General features: G+C 45.4%; 1 protein-coding gene across 10 annotated transcripts in view; it reads right to left on the bottom strand.

Annotated features, from left to right (window-relative positions):
* Positions 1–24,510, bottom strand: part of WDFY4 (WDFY family member 4) — a 239,735-nt gene that overhangs the window by 169,096 nt on the left and 46,129 nt on the right. For all 10 annotated transcript variants that reach the window (XM_073353061.2, XM_073353064.2, XM_073353060.2 and 7 more), the window contains 3 exons: positions 23,473–23,663; positions 19,649–20,262; positions 11,930–12,023 (listed from right to left, as the gene is read on the bottom strand). In XM_073353061.2, coding sequence (XP_073209162.2) covers positions 11,930–12,023; positions 19,649–20,262; positions 23,473–23,663 — 899 coding nt within the window. The remainder of the gene's footprint in view (positions 1–11,929; positions 12,024–19,648; positions 20,263–23,472; positions 23,664–24,510) is intronic.

The following is a 24,510-nucleotide window of genomic DNA, read 5'->3' as shown; positions in this document are numbered from 1 at the left end:
TTTAAAAAACTGAATTTGTGTTGATTTTTAAAGCAGCTTGTAGGCCAGCCAGGATGTAGGAAGGCCCAGAGACCCAAGTGGACTCTGTAGGAGTAACTGTATATAGTATATATCACCATAAATCTTTGTAAGATTGGGGCATTTCTCACAGGAGAAGCATTTGGATGTGTTAAATATTGTTGAGGGAAATAGTTAATACAAACTTTATGTAGTAAAGAATTACAGATGATGACATAGATTCATAGATATTAAGGTCAGAAGGGACCATTATGATCATCTAGTCTGACCTCCTGCACAACGCAGGACACAGAATCTCACCCACCCACTCCTGTGATAAACCTCTCACCTATGTCTGAGCTATTGAAGTCCTCAAATCATGGTTTAAAGACTTCAAGGTGCAGAGAATCCTCCAGCAAGTGACCCGTGCCCCATGCTACAAAGGAAGGCGAAAAACCCCCAGGGCGTCTTCCAATCTGCCCTGGAGGAAAATTCCTTCCCGACCCCAAATATGGCGATCAGCTGAACCCTGAGCATATGCACAAGATTCCGATGACATCAGACATGCAGAAAATGTAGCTGATGTCCACATTCTGGGCTTGATCTTGCAATGTTAATTGGAAATAACTCCACCAGGCTCACTGTGAAGTAGACTGGTATAACACTGGTATAAGTAAGAGGAGATTCACATCTTTGACCATGTAGGCTAGATTCTGAAGTGCTCAGGGCTGGAATTTGACATGTTCAATGCCCACTATCAGGGCCTGAGCTCAGCTCCCATTCAGGCACCCTAAATTAGGGTCAGATTTTCAAAAGTGCTGAGCACCCACCTGGCAGCCCCCACTGCAACATTAATGGCCAGATTTTCAAGACAGCTCCCAGCACCCAACCTGCAGAGCCTTCCGGACAATCTGCCCCCTTATTTTGGTGTCTCAATGGAAATTAAGCTCTTTAGAAATCTAGCTCTAAATCTCAATGATTTATTCTTTTATCTTTACACAAGCAGAAACGTATATTCTCTCACTACACTTATAAGATCCCTTCCGGATCCAATACACATTTCTCTTCTTCTAGCAAGAGGACTGGGTGAGCTGTGGAAATGAATGTCTAGTTTATAACTCTTTTATATTTTTATTGCCGTTTTTTCACTTACTCTTCCACGGGATGAAAACAAATTATTATTTACAATCTGCGTAAAGTTGAAAAAAAGATAAAAAAGATACAGATCTTGGCTAAGTGAAACTATAGGTTTACTCCAAAATAAATCCAATAGAACCATAATGGAGTACAAAAAAATTGATTGTTCTCATTATCACAGCAGCGCTGTCAATATCGAGATTGCCTTGTTTTGAATAAAATGTGCTGTTTTCAGGAATATTAGTTCCAGTAAAATGTTTTTTTAGTGAAAACGTTAATGGTGGCAGGAAACCAGTCTACATTTCCCCATATACATGGATTGATTTTCCTAACACATATTACTTGCACCATGAGTCAGGGAACTGGAGGTTCAATTAGAACACAGCAGGGCTCACAGCTCTGCATCAGATTAAAGTCTGAGGGCAAAATGTCATCTAGTAATTTGCCCGACATTCTTAAGTAGTCCCAGCTTCCTCCTTCTAACAATTCATCGCTTCAAAACTTGGTAGTTGAATTTCTCTCTCTTCCAAATGATGTCGGTTTGTTAGGGGACAGACAAATGCCTCAAAAGGTTCAAAGTGTGGATTCATTTTGACAGGATACGGTCCCCTTGGGCTTAAAAATGAGATAGGCATAGACCCACAAAAAACAAATAAATCTTGCACTCCCCTAGCACCTCTCATTCAAGGAACTCAAAGCCCTTTGCACACATTCATTGAGTAACTTCCCAACACACCCTTGAGGGAGGTACTATTTGATGCTATATCTCATTGATGCACTTATAGAGGGATTTTCAAAAGCAGCTATGGTGCCTAACTGCCCTGGAAATTATTGAGAGTTAAGCACCCGGCACCTTTGACAATCCCATTTGTAGGAGCCTAACACACTGACTTTCAATGAGACGTAGGCTCCTAACTCACTTACGTGCTTTTGAAAATATTACCCAGAGCGAGTAAGTCACACCAAGCCAGGACTGCCAGAATTGGGACAAGAACCCAGAACTTGAGTCCCCTGTTGCAGCCATGAGACACAGTCCCTCTCTAGCACAACAGCTTACTAATTAGGAGCTTACCCATTGGTATTAATGAGTAAGAACTGCTTGAGTGAATGCTTGCAGAACTGGGCTCTGTCATGCCACAGTGCAACTGAAGCCATACGTTATGGCTTGCAGCATCCATGTGTGGTGAGAAGGGGGAGCAGGAAGTAGGCACTATGAATTGTATATACTTCGCTTCCATATAGATACAAAGATGGCTTGTCTGACTTCTTTGAATGAACCATTTCTACCTTGCTTTTTCACCCATGTGCTCCTGGGGCTCTTTCCTGTTCCAGAGGGTCCTGCACCCAGCACAGTTCCTGAGAAGTTCTGGAGTGAGCTTTTAAAGAAATGGCATGGCTTGCACCACAGCTTCAGAGTCTAGATCAGCACTGAGATAAGGGCTGCTGGGACTGCCTTGCAGCCATTCCACCTTGTACTGAATCTCACACTCTAAGCGGGAGTCAGGGCTAGGATGAAAGGTGTCTCTTTGGGCTGCAGTAATTCCTGTTGGGGAATCAGTCGATGATGTCCCTCCCAGCCCCAGAATCAGCATCGAACCATCCTGGTGCTAAGAATGCTAGCAGTGCTGCCTTTTGGAAGAGATGTACAACTGGGGACTTAACCATTAGTAATCAAGGCAATCAAGACCTCTTGGAAAGTTAAGGGCAGAGGTATTAACTCTGGGGTCCTGCCCAAAGTCTAACTCATTGAATTACATTCTGCTTCCCTAACATCCTCCTGCAGACTCGGCTGAATACTGTCTTCTCCACACTGTGTTCTAAATTCTTGTGTAGTGCTGTGCCATCAGACCTCTGAGTCTGGCCTGATAGGTGGATGTAGTGGTCCTGATATACAGTCAGTAAAACCTGGTAGGATCTTTCTGGATGAAAGGCGCAGCAAAAAGAGAACATTTCTGCATAGTTTGCTAGGGTTTCTTGGAAGATTCCATAGTTGGAGCCTGATTTTTAAGCAAATGTACATTTCTGAGAGTTTGGGTGATTCCAGAGAGTTTGGATGGTTTTTATGGAGAGAGTGTGACGAGCACATTACACTGCACCAGGGTCAGAGCAGCACAGTGAGATGATGTGCAGACAGCCTGCAGGTTTTTTGTTCTGTTACAGTTGGGACAGCATCTACACAGAGAATCTCATGTTAAGTCAATCCTGCAGCCCTCCAGATGCTATGACATCTTTGCATGGACATCTCTCAAAGCCGGACAAGTCAGCTGGATCAGCTCCCCTCCTTCAAGGGTAAAGCCTTTGGCAGGGGAGGGAGGGTGCTCGAGAGGAAGATTTGGCTCCCAGCTCCCCAAAACAGGCTGCAGGACCTGCCCCCACACCCTGCCGATCTCCCCAGCCCATGCATCTGTCCAGCTCTGTGCCCCAGGCACATCTCTCTGCAGGCCCTGGCAGTGCAGCTCCAAAGGAGGAATTGAACCCTGACCTCAGATGCCTTGGGGACCCCTTAAAGAGTGTATTACCATAAGCTAAGGAATGCTATGGCATTAACAGAGAAGATGATGTGCCTCCACCCAGACCATTTCACCACTCCCACCCCCTCGGCACACACACAGATTCCAGGCCCAGAGAAGAGTTTCGAAGGACTCCAAAGAAATTGTGCTATCACAGCAGCTGATCTCCTTTTCCACATGGGAGGGGAGATATCTACCCCTTAGCACTCCCACCCCACTAACTGTGTCTGGCAATCCGAGACAATTCAACAGCTTAATAAGAACAGTAAGATACCCCTGATTCAGAGCAGCCAGGTAGGTCCTTCTCTGTCCCTCAGCTACTCCATTATTAATGCTGCCTAAACCCATCTTCTACATGCAGGACACCTGGCTGTTGGTTTCTCTCATCTGCAATTGACTTTTTAAAATTAATGTATAAACATAGAATTAAAGGGAGCCCAGCAAGTCCAAATGAGAATGGCAGCAAGGAAGGATACAGCCTCTACATACATCCCCAGGAAGAAGAGATCAATGCTAGAGGGGGAGGGTAACCTTGTGGTTAGCTCTGGATAGGGAAGATCTGGATTCAGTTCTTGGCTCTGCTTAGGCAAGTCACTCTAGATCAGCGGTGTCCAATACGTTCGCCACTAGCCACATGTGGCTAATAGGCTATTGAATTGTGGCTAATGCATGTGGCTTTTTTATAATGTAGCTAATAAGAAAAATTCAAAACCACAAGCGTGGCTAGCATCGAATTTCTATTGGACACTGCTGCCTAGATGATCTGGGGTGTCCCTTATGGCCTTGAACTCTGTGACTTAGGGCTAGATCCTTCATTTGCTTTGCATCTTGGGTAGTCATTTACATAGGTGCTGGAACTACAGATCCTGGGGGGGGGCTGCCACACCTCCTGTGGTTTCCATCATATAGAGGGTTTCAGTGGCTCTCAGCACCCCCACTACACACATTGTTCCAGCACCCCTGGTCACTTGCACCAGTGTAAAATGCTACCCCATGAGAACAGAGATTATAATAGAATATAGATGCTATAATGGGGGGTGTGGAATCCCCGTCACTGAAGGTTATTAAGAACAGGCTGGACAAACACCTGGCAGGAACAGTCTAGGTTTACTTGGTCCTGGCTCAGCGCAGGGGGCTGTACAAGATGACCTCTCCCAGTCCCTTCCAGCCCTCCATTATATGGTTCTATGATAATGACACTTTAAATCACACCTTCTTCTTTTTAAAAAGGCAGTATAGTGGAGAAAGTACTGGAGTAGGAGCTAGGAGAGCTGAGTTCTAGTCTTTGCTCTGTCATTACTGTGCAGGTCACTTCCCAACTTTGGGCTTCTGCGTCCCCCACTTCCCTTTGTCTTGTCTATTGAGATAGTCTCTGACCCTAGAGGGTTCACAATCTATTACTATGTGCCTGTGTATAGGCTATAGCAGAATAGGCCCCGATCTTGGTTGTGGTCCTCGAGGTGCTACTGTAATATAAATAATAATAGTAAATGCTTATGGGGTGAGAAGTGTCAAATATCAAAACATAACTCATGAAACATGAAAGTGGCTAATTATGACATTGCCACAACGTTATAAGCAGCAATTCACTACTTGGAAAGTGCAATTGTGCAGTTTTTGTGAAGTGCCCTGCTATGAAAGTTAGCAACAAGTGCAAACCATTTAGTTTCGGTTAAATCAAGGACTACCTCCAAAGGCAAAGTAGTGAGAAAAGGCCTAAAAGCAGCACCACTGGGTAAGATGCAAGTAGGTATTAAAACAACCACTGTCTGTCTCTCTGGATCTCAGTATGCTTGGAGTGAGGGAGTCAGCACAATCTTTTGAGAATGCACAGCCTTCTTCCCCTATCCATACAACCGAGTCACACACAAGCTCCCAAATACAACCTGATCACGAGAGAGACCTGCTAAAGGTAATTGCAGCACAAAATGGAAAACTGGGCCAAACTCAGACTGCGGAGATAAAGCTAATCTGTAAGATTGGTTAAATGATGAACTGTGTGACAGGTTTTGAATGAAGGAGTCAACTCCTCCACCTCCAGTCATCACTGAACGACTCTACAAACTGATCACGAGGAACATTCAGCACAGGAATACATTTTAAAAAGTGTTGTTCCCCCCAGGAAATACATTCTTTGTACTTCCTGGTTCACTGACAAGAGCACGGAATGCATCTTTCTGTGACGTCACAAAGACCAGGCCCGGCAGTGACACTTCTGGCATCTGAGAGGCTTCATCCTGGGAAATCATCCAGAAAGCAGGAAATGCCGAGATAACTTTAAAGAGGAGAAGCAATATGTAAAAGTTCAATATAAATATCTTTCTGTGGCAAATGCCCTGCGCCACAAAGCTTGCTTAGGGGGGACGGTAAATAAGTTTATTTTGCCGTTAGCTTTCCAAATAGGCATCAATTTCATTTTGACACTGATGATTTTGCATTTAAGGAAAGAGAATATTTGCTTTGCATAAACGGGGTCATTACAATGAATGGACACAGTTTGCAAAAGCACCAGGGTTGAGTGTTCACATGAGTGATGCTCGATAAATTTCCTTTAAAGACTCAAACAGCACCTCTGCCTTTTTTTTTTTAAGGGCTTTTAGCAAATTTTCATGTCTCATTTGACATCCATATGTTTTTTTAATTGCCAGTAGAGATGACTGCAACACACAACCACAGATCTATTCTCATCAGCTGTTAATTGTCATACTGGTCAGGTCAGAAGAATAGGCTGCTGTGTGAGATCGAGTCTCCTGTCTGTCTTGCTACTTATTATCACTCTCAGTACATTGACATGCTCAGTGTTACTTCAGCAAATCACTGCTTTGGTCTGATAAAGGTCACCAAGAAGCAGCAAATCCAACTGGGAATGGATCCTATTTCCTTAGGTCAGAATCAGAATGCATTAATGTTTATTGAGCTCCACTAATGCTTCTGCAGAGCAGTGCTTGCTGGTTCCCCTCTTTGGTGAAATGGAAGGATTTGTATATGAAGCTGGACTGATTCCTTCAGGAAGATAACTCCATGCTCCATCCCAAAATGTTTTTACATGGCATTCAGACTAGCAAAGTGGTGCTCAGCGCCCACTCATTGTCCATCCCTGCTGTTGAAGAACATGCTGTTCAACTCAGCCCCAAACTCTAGGCCAAAAACCTTCTCCCAGACCTTTGTGTGGATCCTGACAGACATTTTGTTCTCCTTAGAAACAGGCTCCTACCTCTGGGAAAGCTGAACATCTGAGTCAAGATCCACTTCTGAGCTATCAGAGGAGAGCTTTGTCTTCTGTCATCTTCTGGTCTTCAGATGTGCCTCATGACAAAGCACAAGCGCTACCAGCCAGCCAGCTGTAAGAGCCCCCGTGGGCAGAGAGCCCAATCCAGTCCCCAATGAACTCAGCGGAAGCCCTTTCTATGATTTCAGCAAGAGTGGAATTGGGCACAGGGAGCATATGCCACAACACCACCACGGTATAGCCGCATAAGGGACTGAAAAACACAACTGACATCTCCATTCCTTGCTGCAGCTGCTTCCTGGGCTGTCAGGCAGAGAACACATAGTGAGCCACATGCAAGGATTCTTTCCTTGTTTGGAAGCAGAAATAAAGGAGCATTTATATGGCCAAACACATGCCAAAGCCCATTCCCCTTCCAGCAGGTAGGATGCTGCCCGTTTACAGGACGGATACCCTGAGTACATGGGGCCCACTGTTGGAAAGGTCCAACCATAAAACATTCCAGCTACCTCCAATACGACTCCCAAACCAGCGTATGGATGGGAAGGGAAGAACAACTGGCACGCTGTGTCCAGTGTGACGTGCACACAGGGTGCCACAGCCCCCTGCTGGCTTTTCAAGAGGTTTCCTCATTTCCCTTCTATCTGCTACCACTCCACCAGAGTTATTGACAGAGTTATTTATCTGTCAGGGCTCCTTGAGCTACAGCTTTTGCACAAGACCATGACCCCCTGATGCCTGAGTAGCTCGCTGCTCCGCCAGTGGGCTCCCAGCACTGTTCAATACCAGGAATGTGTCAGAGGCTAACACCAGAAAGCTGACACAGCCATGGCAGAGCTTCAGTCTATTGTGTCTCACCCATCACCAGAGAATTTCGGGAGACTACATCATAATCGCGGGTTACACTCGGAGGCAGAAAAACCTCAGAAGCACTAGCTGCTAGTACAGCTTGTATGCAGAACAAATTTGGCCCAGAAATCACAGCAAGAATAAAATATGGAGATTCACACAATCAGCTTCACAGAGTTCATCTTCAGATTATAATGAGACTTCAAATCACATATATTAAGGAAGGCAGCATGTTCTACCAGACAGAAGCAGAGGACTTAGAGACACAGGTTCTATTCCTGTCTGTGTTGCCGATGTGATCTTGGGCTAGTCACTTCACCTCTCTATGCTTCTATTTGCCCTCCCACCCTTTCTCGCATCTGTTTAGATTGCAAGCATTTCGGGACAGGGACTGCCTCTTATTAAGCGTGTACAATGGGGCTCTGATCTCCATTGTTATAATACTAAATAAATTACAACTACTACTGATTCCTTATCCAATGAGAGAAGGGGGAAGAAGAAAAGAGAAGGGAAGGAAAGATTAATAGATTTAAATATGTTATTGAGACTGATGGAATTTGTTTCCCAGCTCTTCATATTTTTAATAACACTGCCATCTACTGAAAGTCTGTGGGGTTTTCATTTTCCCTGCCTCATCCAGCAGAGCTGCAGAGCCAGCTCTGATACAGCGACTTCCCTGACAGCTCCTCTCTCACATCCAATTAACTGTTCTACTTGTTTTTCAGAAATTAATTACAGTAATTGTCGAAATTTTAATAGCTGCTGGCTTGGCTTGCAATGAAGAGTCAAGAAACATCAGCAGTTAATTACACTCCCACCTTCCAGAGATGCTGATGAGGAATCTGGTTTTATTCCAAACCTCCCGTTTATATGCTTGTTGAATCCAAATAGTTCAGAAAAGGCAGCAGACATACACTGGATAATTTGCTCGTTCGGTCAGGGTGTGTGTGGGGCGAGCCTTAAAAAAGGAAATTTCACCTGAGCAGATTCCTAGTTGTGATGAAGCTAACTGCGTGCCCATTTCCTGTTAATTGCTGCACCAGTCTGTAACTCCTAGTAAGAGGCCAGGGCTTGATCCTGATCTTACGTATACCATAATTGCCCTGGTATCACCCCACTGGCTTAAGCGATTGACATCAGTGTAATCAAGAGCAGAATTGAGCCCCAGGACTGCAAACAGAAAAATGCATCATGCATTGCTGGAGAGAGATACCAGGGAAAGTGCTGATCCCAAGTAGGGTAACCAAATGTCCTGATTTTATAGCGACAGTCCCAATTTTGGGGTCTTTTTCTTATATAGGCTCCTATTACCCCCCACCCCTGTCTCGATTTTTCACATTTGCTCACCCTAATCCCAAGTGTTGGCCCAAACAACAGCTGCTGTGTTGTACATGCACGAGATGCGCTGCAGGACAGGTGAGGTGCGGGAAGCCCATTCCCTCTCATGTGGGCTCTTGGGTCCTAGGAGAATGATGCGGAGTGGGGAGTACCTACCCAGATGGGGCATATCTGGATTGAGAAAAGCACCTCCCTGGTTTCTGCTGTGTGCTAGCCAGTGGGTGAGAGAGTTTTAACCCCATCCATAGAGCAGAGCTCACAGCGGTCACTAGTGAGTATATTGCGCCCAGAGCGCTATGCCCGCCACTGGCCTCTGCAGTGGCAAGTGGGAGGCTGCAGGAGGGAAGGGTTTGTAGTTAGCACCAGGAGGTCAGTCCGTGTGCACATGGCTGGAATGCCAAGTTGCAGCACCTCTGTAAATAGGTGCTTTACTAAGGAGTCCATGTAGTTTACATGGAACAGACATGCCTCCTGGGACACCCACAGGAGTGCCACCCCATTTTCCTTTTCCCAGCACAATCCGCCCCCCAGGGATGCCTGCAAAGAGACCCCCATACCACAGGCCCTTACTCTCTCTCACACACACACCTCCCCCCCCAAACCCGTGAAGACAGTGGCAGAAGCAGCTGTCCATATATGCAGCTTACTTTGTTAGATCAGGCCTTTAAATCCACCCTTTATATGTTCTTAACTGAATACATTCACATGCTTTTAAAGCAGCAGCATTAACTCCCGCCAAGATAGACGGTTCTTAGCAATTAATGACCAACCAGGCAAAGCCCTGAGATCTCAACTCCCTCCAACTAATGACATTTGCTATTATTATATATTATTTGTATTATGGTAGCACAGTGGTGCCCTAGCATGTAAGTGGCCGCCCCTTTATATTAGGAACTAGAGGCTCAGAAGCATTCAGCACCCACAGTTGGAGCCACACAGTTTAGAGAAGTGAGCTCAGTGGGTGCTGAGCACTTCTGTGGGTGCTGAGCTTCTGAAAACCAGTCCCTGAGCTCTTTGGAAAATCTGGCCCCAGGACTCAATCCAAGGCCACTACAGATCAGATGTGCTTGGAGGAAATTGATTCGCCTCAAAAGGAGGAAGAACAAGGAGTTGACTGTGTGGTACTTTGCTAGTAGAAATCAGTAAAGCTGTTTGGAGAAGATAAGATCCAAGGTGACCCGTTGTCCTAGACTCAGCTGAATCATACCCAGCCCTTTTCTGGGCCATGGAATGGTGCCCTTTCATTCCCGCCTCCCCTCCCCCAACTGTGCGATTCTGCACTCCCTGGCTCCTGGTGGGATGGCAGCAAGAATCCCAGAATTCTACAGGAGAGGCAGATCTTCCTGGATTTCCCCTCAGCCTAACCCAGGAAGTGCCGGGAGTTTTGAGTATGGCCTTGTAACGCAGCTGACCTCAGCTCCACAAAGAGGCAGGTACACATCCCAAACTTGAAAATTTATCCAAAAATGTTCTTGCCCATCTCTATCTGCCACCCTCTCCATTAAACTTCCACACTGCGATCACATCAGCCTTGTAAACAAAACAGAGTCAGACATAGCCAGTAGTTGGATGGGTGTTGCAGAAAGAGAGGAAGGAGGGGCCAGTAGTGAGGGCACTACCATTTGATACATGGGAAACGTGGGTTCTATTCATGTTCTGCCACAGATTTCAAGTGTGACCTATGACCTTGTCATTTACTCCCTGTGACTCAGTTTCCCAATCTGTCAAATGGGGATAACAGCACTTCCCTACCACACAGGAGGGTGTGAGGGTAAATACATTAGCTACACGGAAGACAAAATAGTCCAGTGATGGGGGCTATAAAAGATAAGAAAGGGTTAATTTAGGAGAGGATGCTTTTGGATGAGATGTGACCCTAAAGTCCAATGCAACTCAGAAGTCCCTCCTGCTTTAACCAACCTGTCCCTTGCCCCTTTATTTGAAAGATGTGGCTTTGCTTGCACTGGCTAAAGAAAGAGCATGAATCCATGCACTCCTGAACACCTCGGGCTATTAACAATCCAAATCAGACAGAAGCCTGGTCTCTGATCACTGTTAATTTGATGGCAGTTAGAGACCCACTCATCTGAAAAGCAGAGTCGTTAGCCCCAGCTGTCCTGGACAAAGTGGGTGTCTTCTTCCGACTCTACCCCAATCCCCCCTGCGGTTATCAATGGATTTGACATTCTTCCTGTACTAAACTGTTCTGTAAGCTGCTGTGCCTCTGTTAAACAGCAGCCATATGCAGCCCCAGAGGTGGCTGCATTTTAGTGGTGACTGAAGTGATCGTTGAGCATAACCAGACCCATTTATGACTAGCCATGGGAAGCACTGAGGACACAGAGGGACCAATCCCTCCGTCTCCATTATTGCTCTGGGAGGGAAATAAATTGCTGCTGACCAGAGGGTGCAGCTTATTCCCCCATCCCCTCGTGCCTGATCAGATGCTCTGGCCAGCTAGTAGAGGGAATGGAACCAAGCCTCCACCTAGCAGCCCTCTTATTTGCTGCAGGGAGTATCCAGAGAGCAGCAGGGGCTGTATTCTGCACCAGATCAGAACCCAAGGACACAGTCTAGCTGATGTGAGAGATCCTTTAATGTGAATGGTGCTATATAAATGCAAGTTTTTAATCAACCCACAGGGCACTGCTTTCCTAAATGTAAAGATCCATTAATTCTGGCTCTATGATCTCCCTGGAAGAAGAGCTCTTCTGTTGTTCTTGCCCCGATGAGAACAATGAACTATTTCTCTGCTAGTTATCTGGACTGATTTCAGTGATGCTTGTGTACAGGAGTGAATGGTACTTAGGGGCCAGGTCAAAGGGGTGGAGGAAAGACAGCTCAAAGCACCATCTAGACAGAGATTTACCTCAGGGTGTTCCTCCTTGTAGAGCTTTGGAAGCAGCCTCACCATGACACAGACAGCACCTGGATGTATAATGGCACAGTTTCCCCCTTCCAACCTGCAGGAAAAATATGAGGAGAAACTGTAACAACATTACTGATAAGGTCACACAAGGTGAGCCAGTTCCCCAGCAGATAACCACATTGTTCTTTGCTTGCATTGACCAGATTCAGTGCTAAAAAATAAACCAATGGATCAGCAACCTGGGATGGCCAGAAACAGAACCACCACCAAGATGCACCCTCTAGAAGCACCAAAAGGTATAACCAAAGCTCAAATCTGACCTTGTGGATCATGACGCGAAAGACACCCAGGTGTGCAGAACCATTTTTCAAATGACCCAGGCTTGAAGAATTTGCTCCAGAAGGAGTAAGCTACAAAAAGTCTCAGATGCCTCCAGAGCCGGTGCCACATTCTCTATTACTGAGATCCCAAGATCACAACCTAGGATCCAGCACTGAGCAAGATCTCTAGGATTCCCCAAACCAAGAGCAGCAAGTGGGGAAGGTACAGAGCGTAAATAAACTCAGAATGCCTTCCTGAGCAACTAAACCCTTCCCCAAACATCAAACCAACTCAGAACCTGCCTAGAGGGGGAGAAAGAATTTGTGGTTATTTACTTTTCCCCACCATTTTTCATTTTTGCCACATGCCTCTGCCCATTCAGGGAGAGGAAAATGAAGCATCAAAATTCACAGGGAAGTCTGCTCACGGCATTTTACTGGCTAGAAGAAGGACATTCCAGTAACATGATGACAGAGCTGCTTTTTCATGAGATTTCTAGCTCAGGCTTTGTAGGCTCAGGATGTTTGGAGAAGCACACAAATTTCTAGCTGAACCAAAGCTCCAGCCAGATGAAAGATGTGGGCTGTACAGCAATGTTCCCTCTAATTTTTGACAGGCCGTGTGCGCAAAAAATTTCTTCTGTGCAAATCGTGCTTCTGTGCAAATTTTTGTGCATGTGGTGTTCTGCCGTGTGCGCGGGGTTTAGGATCTATGTGCGCGCGCACAGCTTAGAGGGAACGGTGCTGCACAGTATTATCAGATACACTGTTCTTTCCAATAGATCCTGGTGGACGAAACTCAGACAGTGTCTGCCAGCGCTATCCGGATGTGAAAATAAAACAGCAAGCGCTATCAAACTGTGTAAAACAGGAAGAATAAATAACAGGATAGGAATAAAAAAGGCCTTTATAATGAAACTAAGAGAGAAAAATGTCTAACAAACACCCTGTTTACCATTTCCAGGAGCCAATGCTAACAGACCAGTGCAAAGTGACTAATGTGAGACACTGCCCCACAGTGACCAATGACTATTACTGCACCCTCAAGGCAAATACTTATTAAATAGTGCTTGCAGAAAAAAATTACTTGTTTGTTATTCTTTAAGCTTAATAAGTCAGCTCCAGTGCAAATGCTGCAATTCCACTGATTTCACATCTACACCAAGGAGGAATGTGGCTCTGGTGTTTGATGGCTAAACAAGCAAGGAGGCACCTTTTTTAAACAAACACAAAATTTTGGTGAAATCCTGGCCCCACTGACATCAAGGGCAAAACTCTCATTAAATTTACTGGGGCCAGGATTTCATTATTTGTAGTTTTTATTCTTTGGCTGTGCTCCTTCGGCCAAATTCATCTGCTGCATAAGGCAGTTGAAATCAAGGGAATTCGTTACACCAGGGAGAAAGTGAGCCCTTGTGATTGGGGATGTTATAACACCGAACCTGCCAGCAAAACTGTAGAAGAGACAACGTCAAGCAGTGTCACCAACTATCACCATTCTATCAATATATGGTGCCTTTTTAAAGCTCCAGCTCCCGGAGTCCTGTGATTACACGAGAAACTCAGCTTTCGTTTAAAAAAGAAAGACGTTTCTAGCACTCGTGGTTGTAGAGAAAAACTGGAAAACCAGCCCCTGCTAGGCTCAAACACTAGGAGGTAAATGAAAAGAGCTAAATTCATGATTTTAAAAAATGTTAAGCCTCTCTCTTGATTTTTAGAGCCTGACTTATGATTTCTGAATGCTTTGGGTTGACAATGCTGTCCAAGTGCCCAAATAGTGCCATAATTATGGATGGGCTAGATCACAAAGAAGAACCAGCTTGAATCTCTGCCCATTCCTGAACTGCACCTACAAGGTCTGCATACAACCCCCCTTCCCCATGATCTTCCAATGGGCCTCACCCCCTTTCTTCCCCACAATCATCCAAAAGACCTGTTCTGATTCTTGGATTTACAAAGTTACCCTAAGCTCAGCTGTAAAAAGTATGTGAACGTTCATAAGAGGTTACAATAACAATGAAACATAGGTCAAGTTATTTTCAATAAATGACTATTGTAATAGGTGCAACAAAACCAGATGGAGAAACTGTATAAGTCTAATGAAAACGGCTACTGATATAAGTCAAGGACTGTGGTGAAATCATATTTGGTACAAAAATAAAATTTGGGAACAAAGTTACTATGCCAAGCTGGGCCTTATGGAAATGAGTTTAACTGGTGGACAAAATAATGAGGACACAATGTTCCAAACCTTTTACTCCTTTTTGGCGTTCTTAAGAAGAGACTTTGAGGGATTAAAAAAAAATTCATCTTCCTCCCCTCCCAGCTTGTTCCCCGACCTGCCAGCATTGCAACTCATCTCGACCCATCTAAGGGACTTTCTTCCTGACAGGAAGCCGGCTGGCCTTGCTCTTGCTTAATGAACTTTGTTTTCACCTGTGAGTGCTGAAAGTCATCACATTAGGACATCCACTCCTCAGCCCATCAGTGGGGAGATCAAATTACCAGCACCACAAAGGCTCCTGTGATCCTATATTATATTCCCTTCCCTTGTTGTGTGACTTTCTTGCCCCGCTGATTCTTTCCTCCTAGCCTCTCTCACTCTCTTGGCTTTTCATCGAATCCTGAAGTCAACTATTCTGTGTTCATCCAAACCTGCCTCGCCTAAGGAAAGAGAATCCAACCAGACCATCACTAACCAGGATCAAAGCAGCAGGTCTCATGGTTGACTTGCCAGCCAAAGCATCCACTTGTAACTAACCAGCGGTCCCGAGTTCCCAAAACATCAAACACAAGACGTATTTCCCCAACTTTTCTATCCTGTCTCTCCTCCTCCTTGGGTTTGTCTGCTTGTTAAGAGCAGGATAAGTGAATGCCCTCTACACACCAGGATGTAATAAAATTAACCCTTTGCTTTTCATCAAGGGAAAGTTCTGAAAATAAAAGACTCTGATATTCTGACTCCAAAAGGAAACAGATTTCAATAAGGTCTGACGACGTTTGTTTTGCACAATCACTCACCAAAGTTTCAACAGAAATACTAGTTTTACCTTCATGTGTTAAATCAATAAAGTTTCAATCTGAATGAAAGCTTTTGGGCTGTTTGCCATGTAAATGAGGAACACCAAGCACTCTGTTTAAAAACAACCCCAAACCCAAGGTTGCCAACCCTCCAGAGTTGTCCTGGAGTCTCCATGAATTAAAGATTATGTTATGGGATAAAACCGCCACGAATACTTCCACCAAACTTGACAACCCTACCTGCATATCACTGTTTAATGTTGGACAGTGAAAGGGTTTATAAACACCTTTAACTCTTTAGGCCTTTCAGAGCAATTTCAGTACAACACCTACCTACCTCCCCCATGATCTTCCAATAGGCCTCATCTCCCTGCCTACCACACTCCAACAGGCCACAGCTCCCGCCCCACTACTACCCTGTGAAAGGCCGTCTCCCTCTCCCCACTGCATGGCCCTGCCCGAGGCCATCAGGTGCCATCACATTGTTGATCCCAAATCCAGTCGGGAGGCACAGCTATTTAAAACTAAGACAGAGGGGGCGCTGGGGACAAAGCGAGCTGCCCCGTTGAAACTTTGCTTAATGACTCTTCAGCAAGTCTATGGATAGGCAGTTGCAGCCACCATTCTGCAGCAGGGGGCAATCTGGTTCCCAGAGATCAGCCTCCATTAAAACAGCTTGCAGCAAAATATTCTCTCTAATCACAGGAACGCAGGAGGGAAAGCACGCATCTGTCACACAAATTGCTCAAGGCATTTGCACTGGAGCCAGAAACCCCCCGCATCTTCTCATAGGCCATAGCCTGTGGATGGAACTGTGGAGTGGTTTCAAAGGAGTTTGTCCTCACTCAAAGAGGCTGCACTTCAGATGAGATTGAAGGGCCCAATCCTGCATGGCTCTGCACCCTGTATAGTCATTTATAGTAGGGCAAAGCGGGCGTGGAATACTACCAGATCAGAATAGCAGGATTTCACACCCACTGGGCACACGGGGAAGTGACTGCAGAAGTCACCAGGCCCTTGGACTTCACCCCCTCCTTTCCCCACGCACCTACTTTTCACTAACTTTTCAGTGCTCGCCTGCAGGTTGGGGCCTCAGAGGCCACGCATGGTTGTTGCACATTGGTTCCCCCTATAGACCTGCCCCACCTAGAAGAGCACCGGAGGCTGCAGCCTCTTATGGGGGAGGCGCGAAAAGGGAGAAGTGGCTAAAGGGAAGCTGCAGGTTCTCAGGAAAGCCAACTGTGTGCGCTGGATTTCCCATGTCTATTTGCAGAGCATTCAGAGCTGAGGCCTAGGCAGTGGCAGTGAAAGTTTCCCCACCCTCTTTGCAAGCCTCTTGGCTTCTGAGCTCAGCACCCTCCTCTGCTGATGCCTCTGGTGAACATGGCTCCGCTCATGTCTCCATGCACCATCTCCTCCAGGCTCAAGGGAGCTCAAAAAGCTGAAAGAGAAGGAGGACTTGTGGCACCTTAGAGACTAACACATTTATTTGAGCATAAGTTTTCGTGAGTTACAGCTCACTTCATCGGATGCATTCAGTGGAAAATACAGTGGGGAGATTTTATATACACAGAGAACATGAAACAATGGGTGTTACCACACACACGGTAACGAGAGTGATCAGGTAAGGTGAGCTATTACCAGCAGGAGAGAAAAAAAACCTTTTGTAGTGATAATCAAGATGGGTCATTTCCAGCAGTTGACAAGAACGTGTGAGGAACTGTGGTGGTGGGGGGGGGGGGGGAATAAACATGGGGAAATAGTTTTTAATGACACATCCACTGCGAGTCTTTATTCAAGCCTAAGTTAATGGTGTCCAGTTTGCAAACTAATTCCAATTCAACAGTCTCTCATTGGAGTCTGTTTTTGAAGTTTTGATGTCAAGAATTATAACATTCAAAAACCAGTCAGTGAACACTTCAGTCTCTCTGGTCACTCGATTACAGACCTAAAAGTGGCAATTCTTCAACAAAAAAAATTTCAAAAACAGACTCCAACGAGAGACTGCTGAATTGGACTTAATTTGCAAACTGGACACCATTAACTTAGGCTTGAATAAAGACTGGGAGTGAATGTGTCATTACACAAAGTAAAACTATTTCCCCATGTTTATTCTCCCCCTTCCCCGTTCCTCACACGTTCTTGTCAACTGCTGGAAATAGCCCACCTTGATTATCACTACAAAAGGTTTTTTTTCCCTCTCCTGCTGGTAATAGCTCACCTTACCTGATCACTCTCATTACAGTGTGTATGGTAACACCCATTGTTTCATGTTCTCTGTGTATATAAATCTCCCCACTGTATTTTCCACTGAATGCATCCGATGAAGTGAGCTGTAGCTCACGAAAGCTTATGCTCAAATAAATTTGTTAGTCTCTAAGGTGCCACAAGTACTCCTTTTCTTTTTGCAGATACAGACTAACATGGCTGCTACTCTGAAACCTGTCAAAAAGCTGAGGCACCCAAAATCAGAGGCCACTTGTATCTGATTGATCCAGCCAGAGTCCCATAATACAACCCCACAGTTCCTAACTCAGTCCCTGGGAGGCAGTACTAGAGAGGGGTCCAAGTAGGGCTTTGCCCTGGGGCACTTCTAAGGCCTAGTGTCCCGGAGTAAGCATTCTAGTCCTTCCCTCTCATAAGGGAACCTAACTACAGGCTGGTGCATCTCAGTGCGCAAAACATGTCATCAGTGACATCGGGGAGGGGGAGCTGTCCACTGTCCTGCTGTCATCCAGCCAGAGCTGTTGCCTCATGACTCCTGGTTGCCAGTCATTCCTCCTGTCCCCTGCTGCTGCCAGTCCCAGCTTGGCTCTCTGCTTCTCACCCAGCCTCTGCCCCAGCTCAGCCCACTGCCCAGCCTGAGCGAGCCCCTTGTCTGCTGACCTAGGTCACTCCAAGTCTCTCCTAGGCCAGGGGAAGAACACTAGCGAATATGCCACTCAGCTTAGTCACCAGAGCATTTCATCTGAATTAGCTGGCCCATCCCCAGTGGGAATTCCACCTTCAGTACAAACCAGGGGATCTCTTGTGACCTGATTGAAGCAATTCTGCTGGCCAAGGAAAACTACAAGGATTTTTCACACAGCTTCAGATAATGCACAGATGAATCACTGAGGGCCAAATGCTGAGGTGCTAACCCAGTCTGCACTTGGCACTTACTCGACCAAGGTTCCTATTAACTTCAATAAGCATTTCCTATGAGTCGGGACATCAAGGTTCGGCCTTTAAAGAAGGAAAATGACTAAGTCACATTTAAAGATAGCTGGAGACGCCTCCCTCCATGGCAACATGACCAGCTCTGTAATCCCTGCCGCCTGGTTTCTAGCTCCAACCAGAAATACAGTGGATAGTATGTAAGAGCACAGGGAGATCCGAGCTGCAGCCAGGGACACAGGAAACTGTCAGAGATTTCCCCTGTCTCTTAAGGGAAAAAATGTAACCGTTGCGGGAAGTCGCTACTTAATAAAAGATACCCAGAAACACAGAACTGACCTTCAAAGTGCTACGGAAATCTCCCGGCCTTCCCTGAATGTCTGGCTGCAGCCCTGACCTTCTTGTCTTGATATATATAATGAGGCAGACAGCATGGCTGCTTCCTTCTTCATGTTTCCGGTACAGAGCATTTGAAATAATAGTGATTTAGGCCTATTTACATTACACCCACTGACTGGAAGCAGTCTTCTATCCCATTGCAGGAGTCAACATTGATTTGGGTGGTTTCAAGCAGAGGCTAAAAAATGGTTTTCAAATTCCAGTGACCAATAGCTTCTCTCTGGTATTTGATCAAAGACACAGGATCACTCTCAAAGATCACCCGGTATGTAATCCAGACCCCAGGGATAAGCCAAAAAGCTCTCGTAGCCCCTTGTCCCACTGAACCAAACAATCATGTGCAGTGCTGTAGCCCTATTGGTCCCAGGATATTACAGAGGCAAGGTGGGTGAGGACAGATCTTTTATTGGACCGACCTCTGTTGGCAAAAGAGACACGCTTGTGCTACACCCACTTTGTCCCTCTGAAGTCAAACAGACATTTATGCTGCGATGTTTGCAGTCATTCACCTTTTATAAAGTGGCATTGTCTGCCAGCTAGAGCACAGGCCTGGGAGTGTGGACTCCTCAGCTTGATTCCTGACCCTCCCACTGACTCACTGTGTGACCGGGGGCAAGTCACACCACCTCTGGGCCTCGGTTTATGACCACTCTCCCTGTGAAATGCAGATAATACTATCAACCTGCAGCTCAGGGGGCTTTGTCAGGCTTATTTTACTACTACATGTAAAATGCTGTGGGGTCCTCAGTGACACCAGAGAACACCCAAGTATTACTGCTCTTGGATGCTGGGGTCTTTCTATAATAAAGAATCAAAGACCTACCTGTCTTCAGGGTCTGCCCATGCCCTGTAGTCGGAGGCAGCTAATTTATTCTCCAGTTGTTTGAAGCTAGTACAATGCCCCTCCTGTTGATCTTGTGGTCGCTTCTGAACATCCCATGGTGGTTCTTCTGCAGCAGGCTTTATCTCCGGGAGGAAGCTCGCCAGATGCAAGGTCCCTTTGATCATATGGTCAAGGAAACTCAGAATCTGTATGCAGATCTTGAGCCATGCTGGGAAAGGTTCTGACGAGTACAAGGCTGCATTCAAGAACTCTGCAAATGTCCTTCCTTTCTCGAGCTGCACGGGGACTTGCTGCCCCTCCTGTGTCCAGAAGCAGCCGAGTGAGCCGAGATCCTCCGCCAGCTTCTCAAAGAGGCCATTCCTTTGGAAGAAGTCACTGTTGATGGGGTCCAGATGCAGAGCAGCGGCTATCCCCTGAAGCGTGTACAAAACAAGCTCCAGGATGGGGCTATGCCCCGTGGCTGCCCATGCCCCAGACGGTGGGTCCTGTAATGCACCTTCCATGTCGGAGAGAAGGGACAGGAGTCCATTGAATCCACTGCATGTTCTGAAAGCCGAATGGCACTTGGGGTTCTCCAGGTTCCTCAGGAGAGACTGCGGCATCAGAGAGAAGGGAGTCAAAGCAAGCATTCAACCTCACATCACCTACGGTATCAAGTGGGACTAGACAATGCTCTCAGAATTTTGATTTCACTGAAATTTCAATTGTTGATCAAAAATGCGGGGGACAGGAGGAATGACATTTTTGCAAAACTTTCCCGCCTGTTTTTCAACCACCTCAAACATCAGCGATTTTAACATGTTTTCCGAAGGCATCTATGCAGCCAGCCCTGCAACTCAGGGATGGTGCTTACAAGGCTCCAACCCAGCAGGCGAAGTTCCAGTCCTAAACACGGCCTGTTGCTACCCTGTTTGGACAAAGCGGAGACCAGGAGTAGCCAACTTCCAGGAGAAGGGAGGATTCATGCTGCTCTTACAGGGAACTCTACGTCAACAGCACTAGAAGAGGTGCCCCCACTGCTTTCCCCAGAAGCCAGAGTATATCTGCTTTACTGCGGGGGGGGGGGCAGCTGCACCCATCTCCTCCTGACTCATAAAGAGCCCCCTGATGAGGTGGGGCAGGTTGGCGGGGTGCCCCAGAGCAGCGAGGCTTGGAGTGAATACCCAACAGAAATGCATGAGGCAGTTCACTCCGTCTCTGAGCTATCACTTCAGGTTGTCTGCAGATGTAGGCAGAGCTCACCACAACAGAGACTTTGCTCATGGTTGTGAGCTTTTCTTCACAACCAGGAGGGCTAGAAACCTACTTTTGTCTAAAAGTGAGAGCTGAGATTTCAGCGTAATTGCCTCACTCAAGGAGACAGGGCTATAGACATGGGCCCACAGTGCCAAGGCCTTAAACCAGCCCGGAGCATTCCACATACCTTAGAGCAGAGATTATTTTAAAGTGGTTTAAGCAAAACTCCTAGAGGCTGATGGGACTTTTCCAACAGAGTCTACTAATGGCTACAACCAATGTATTGAAAAATATTCCACATTCAATTAGCACGGATAGAGTGACCATACAGAGCCGTAATGGCCCATCAGGTGTTAACCAGAACCCAGCAACATAACATGGTCCAAAATATATTGCAGAGAGTAGGTTCTCCTAGCACTAAATAGGCAATAATAGTTTCCTGTCTCCCAGGGACAAACTTAGTTAATGCTTGTACAACCTTTTGGAGACAAAAAGTGCTGTGGGTCTGATCCAAAGGCCACGCATGTCGATAGGAGTCTTTCAGTGATTTCAATGGACTTTGTATCAGGCTATAAATGAGTGCCATGTATCACTGCATGTATTTAAAACCTAAGCCATTCCACTGTAAGTCAGAGATACTTTGGACCTGATTCGGGCCTCACTTACACTGGAATAATCTTGAGTGTAAAAATCAGTGAGAGAAGAATGAGGCCCAGTATATTTGCATCTAACCCATCCCTAACTTTTCCTCCTTGTGCAATTCATTAAATGCAGAAGCCACAAAAGATAAACAGAGGTAACACACTTGGCATTTGGGTTTGTCTCTTGCTACTTCGAAGAGCACTAAACCTTATGTTGGCCGAGAGTCACACAGAAAAGCCTCTCAAATCGAGAGGCTTAATTCCAAAGCCACTGAGGAGAAGCATTTCTATCATAAATATCTCTCTACAACAGGAGCTATTACAATGAGAAAGGGCTTGCCAGAACTGTAGGAAGGGGGACTTTATTACTGTCATTCAATTTCGCATGATAATGTATCAAACCAGGCAGAGACTCCTGAACAGGGAGTAAATTTAATAAGTTGGAGTTGAAGTTATCAGGATGGCTTTGACACATTTCAGGAAAGGTCAGCAGTAACAACATTTCCTCCAGCTCTAACTCAGTTACAATTTAATCGCCTATGAGTTAGTATTCCTCTGTCTTGAATCTATACAACTGGATGCCTGCTGGAAACTCCTAACTCAGTTATAGCTAACAGAATTTATTTCACATTCCATTATTTGTTATTCCTCATAATTGTCCACATGCCACTCTGGAATACGGGAGAGCTAATCACATTTGGGCTCGCAGTTTAACAGCTAAATATATATTAGCAAATCAATCTGAATTTGTGCCTAACACAATCACAGTCCCAAAGGGCACAGATAATAAATTAATTTGCTTACATTATGTTTTAACATGGTTATCATTTGTCAGAATTAGACATCAAAGTTGCATTTGTTCTCATATCAGTTCAGGAGCTGCACTTAACTTCTCCACAAACTATGGCAAAAGTTTGTTTGCTCAGGTCAGAGCAACAGGCTTTGTCCCCTGGTTTGTCAGATTGTTTTAATGAGCACAGTTACTGTACCACAAAGACTAGCTGCTGCATTAGCAGCTAAGAGGGGACTTCAAATACGGCCAGCTAATGAGTGTGGAATGCAATCCCAGCTTAATGCTCACAATGCTGCTGCTTTCTAGTTTGCCAACCAAGGGCCTAATCCAGAGTAAATCGTTGGGATTCTTTTCATTTACTTTATGGATTTTTGATCAGACCCTCTAGGAATGCATTAGAGAATATGAGTAAATTTCTTTCCATCCTCTTTATCACCTTCTCTCCAACTGAAACTAGATCCTTTTCTGATTTACACTGGTATATGTGAGCGATGACCCCATTGAGATCAATGGAGTTACACCTCTGCAAACGAAACATGAATCAAGCCATTTGTTTCATCCCCACACCCAACTCAGCTGCTACCTTTACCCTGTTCTACTTCCTCTGACTTCCTCTTTGCAAGTCTCAGCTTCCTCTCCCATCTGTCTCTCTTTTCTCCTTCTGCCGTAGCTGTACTCAACAGTATGTACACTAAAAGAAAAGGAGTACTTGTGGCAGCTTAGAGACTAACAAATTGCATCCGATGAAGTGAGCTGTAGCTCACGAAAGCTTATGCTCAAATAAATTTGTTAGTCTCTAAGGTGCCACAAGTATTCCTTTTCTTTTTGCGAATACAGACTAACACGGCTGCTACTCTGAAACCTGTCAGTACGTACACTGCAATTCTGTAGCTGTTATTTCTCTATTATCCATCTATTTTAACTCTCTAAAGCATTTTTCAAGACATTGTGGAATGGCTGTTCACACACCAATGATTAAAACACTCAGTAACTAGCACCCAAACAACCTTAACTCTGCCCCTGAATTTGACTTCACCTTCTTGCTGGTAATTAGGCTGGGAGCCACCAGCCATCTAAAAAACCAGGCACATTCAGAGCAGATAACAAAGCAAACAGGAAGCAATGTTAATCACCTTCAGCAGGTCCAGTTTCAGGTACAGCTCCCCTTGAGTGGAAGAGCAGAGGGCCCCAATAATTATGCTCATGTACTCTTCGGTGTTGATGACAGACAGCTGCTCCAAGATGCAGAGGGTGTCACTTCGGTAGCATTCATCATCCAGAAATATCTTGATGTATGGTACCATCCCATAATCTTTTATAACAACTGGGAATCAATCAGATGCCATTTGTTAGTTAAACCATGCTCAGTTATATGGGCACCAATTGATGTCCAATCACAATATGGTTTTGAACACAAAGGCAAATTTTCCATGTCAACTGCGCACTATCACAAGGCTCCAATTGCACACACCTAGTGTGTGTGTAAAAGTATCCAGTTTGTGTGCACAAATCAGTTACTAGTGACAGCACACAACTGGTCTAGTATCTAAGTGGATATGTAGATAACTGGTAACAGGTACCATGCAAGAAAATCCAATAGAAGGGACTGCTGTGTTATTTTCCTTAGTCTACAACCAAGTCATTATATAAATCATCCCAGGGTATCACTACAGAGTAGGTGACTAGGGACAAACTAGGGATTATTGGGGGAGGGGCTCACTAATTGTAAAGATATGAATGTTTTTAAAATAGTTCCTTCTTGGCATCTAGTGAATAGAGCACTAGACTAGGACTCAGGAGACCTGGGTTCTATTCCTGACTCAGAGACTGGGTGACTTTAGGCACGTCACTTCATCTCTCTGTGCTTCAGTTTCTCCTCCCATCCTTTGGCTGTCTTGCCTATTTAGACCAAGATCTTACAGGCAGGGCCTGCTGCTCAGTGTTTGTACAGTACCTAGCACAATGGGGCACAGATCTCAGCTGGGGCATGCAAGCACTACAGTAATACAATTAAACATGTTGTAATAATGTCTGAACTATTAAGAGAAACTTAATGAAATGAAAGGAAATGAACCTTGAAAAGAAAAGGAAATGAACCTTAAAAATGAAGAGGAAGTTTTCCTCTTGGCCTAGTGGATTATGGGGGTTTTCATGCTGCTGCTCTGAAGCAT

The sequence above is a fragment of the Lepidochelys kempii genome, chromosome 7 (assembly GCF_965140285.1).
Source record: "Lepidochelys kempii isolate rLepKem1 chromosome 7, rLepKem1.hap1, whole genome shotgun sequence".
Taxonomy (NCBI): Eukaryota; Metazoa; Chordata; order Testudines; family Cheloniidae; genus Lepidochelys; species Lepidochelys kempii.
The sequence above is the reverse complement of the archived record's forward strand: the minus strand, read 5'-3'. Positions and strand labels throughout refer to the sequence as shown.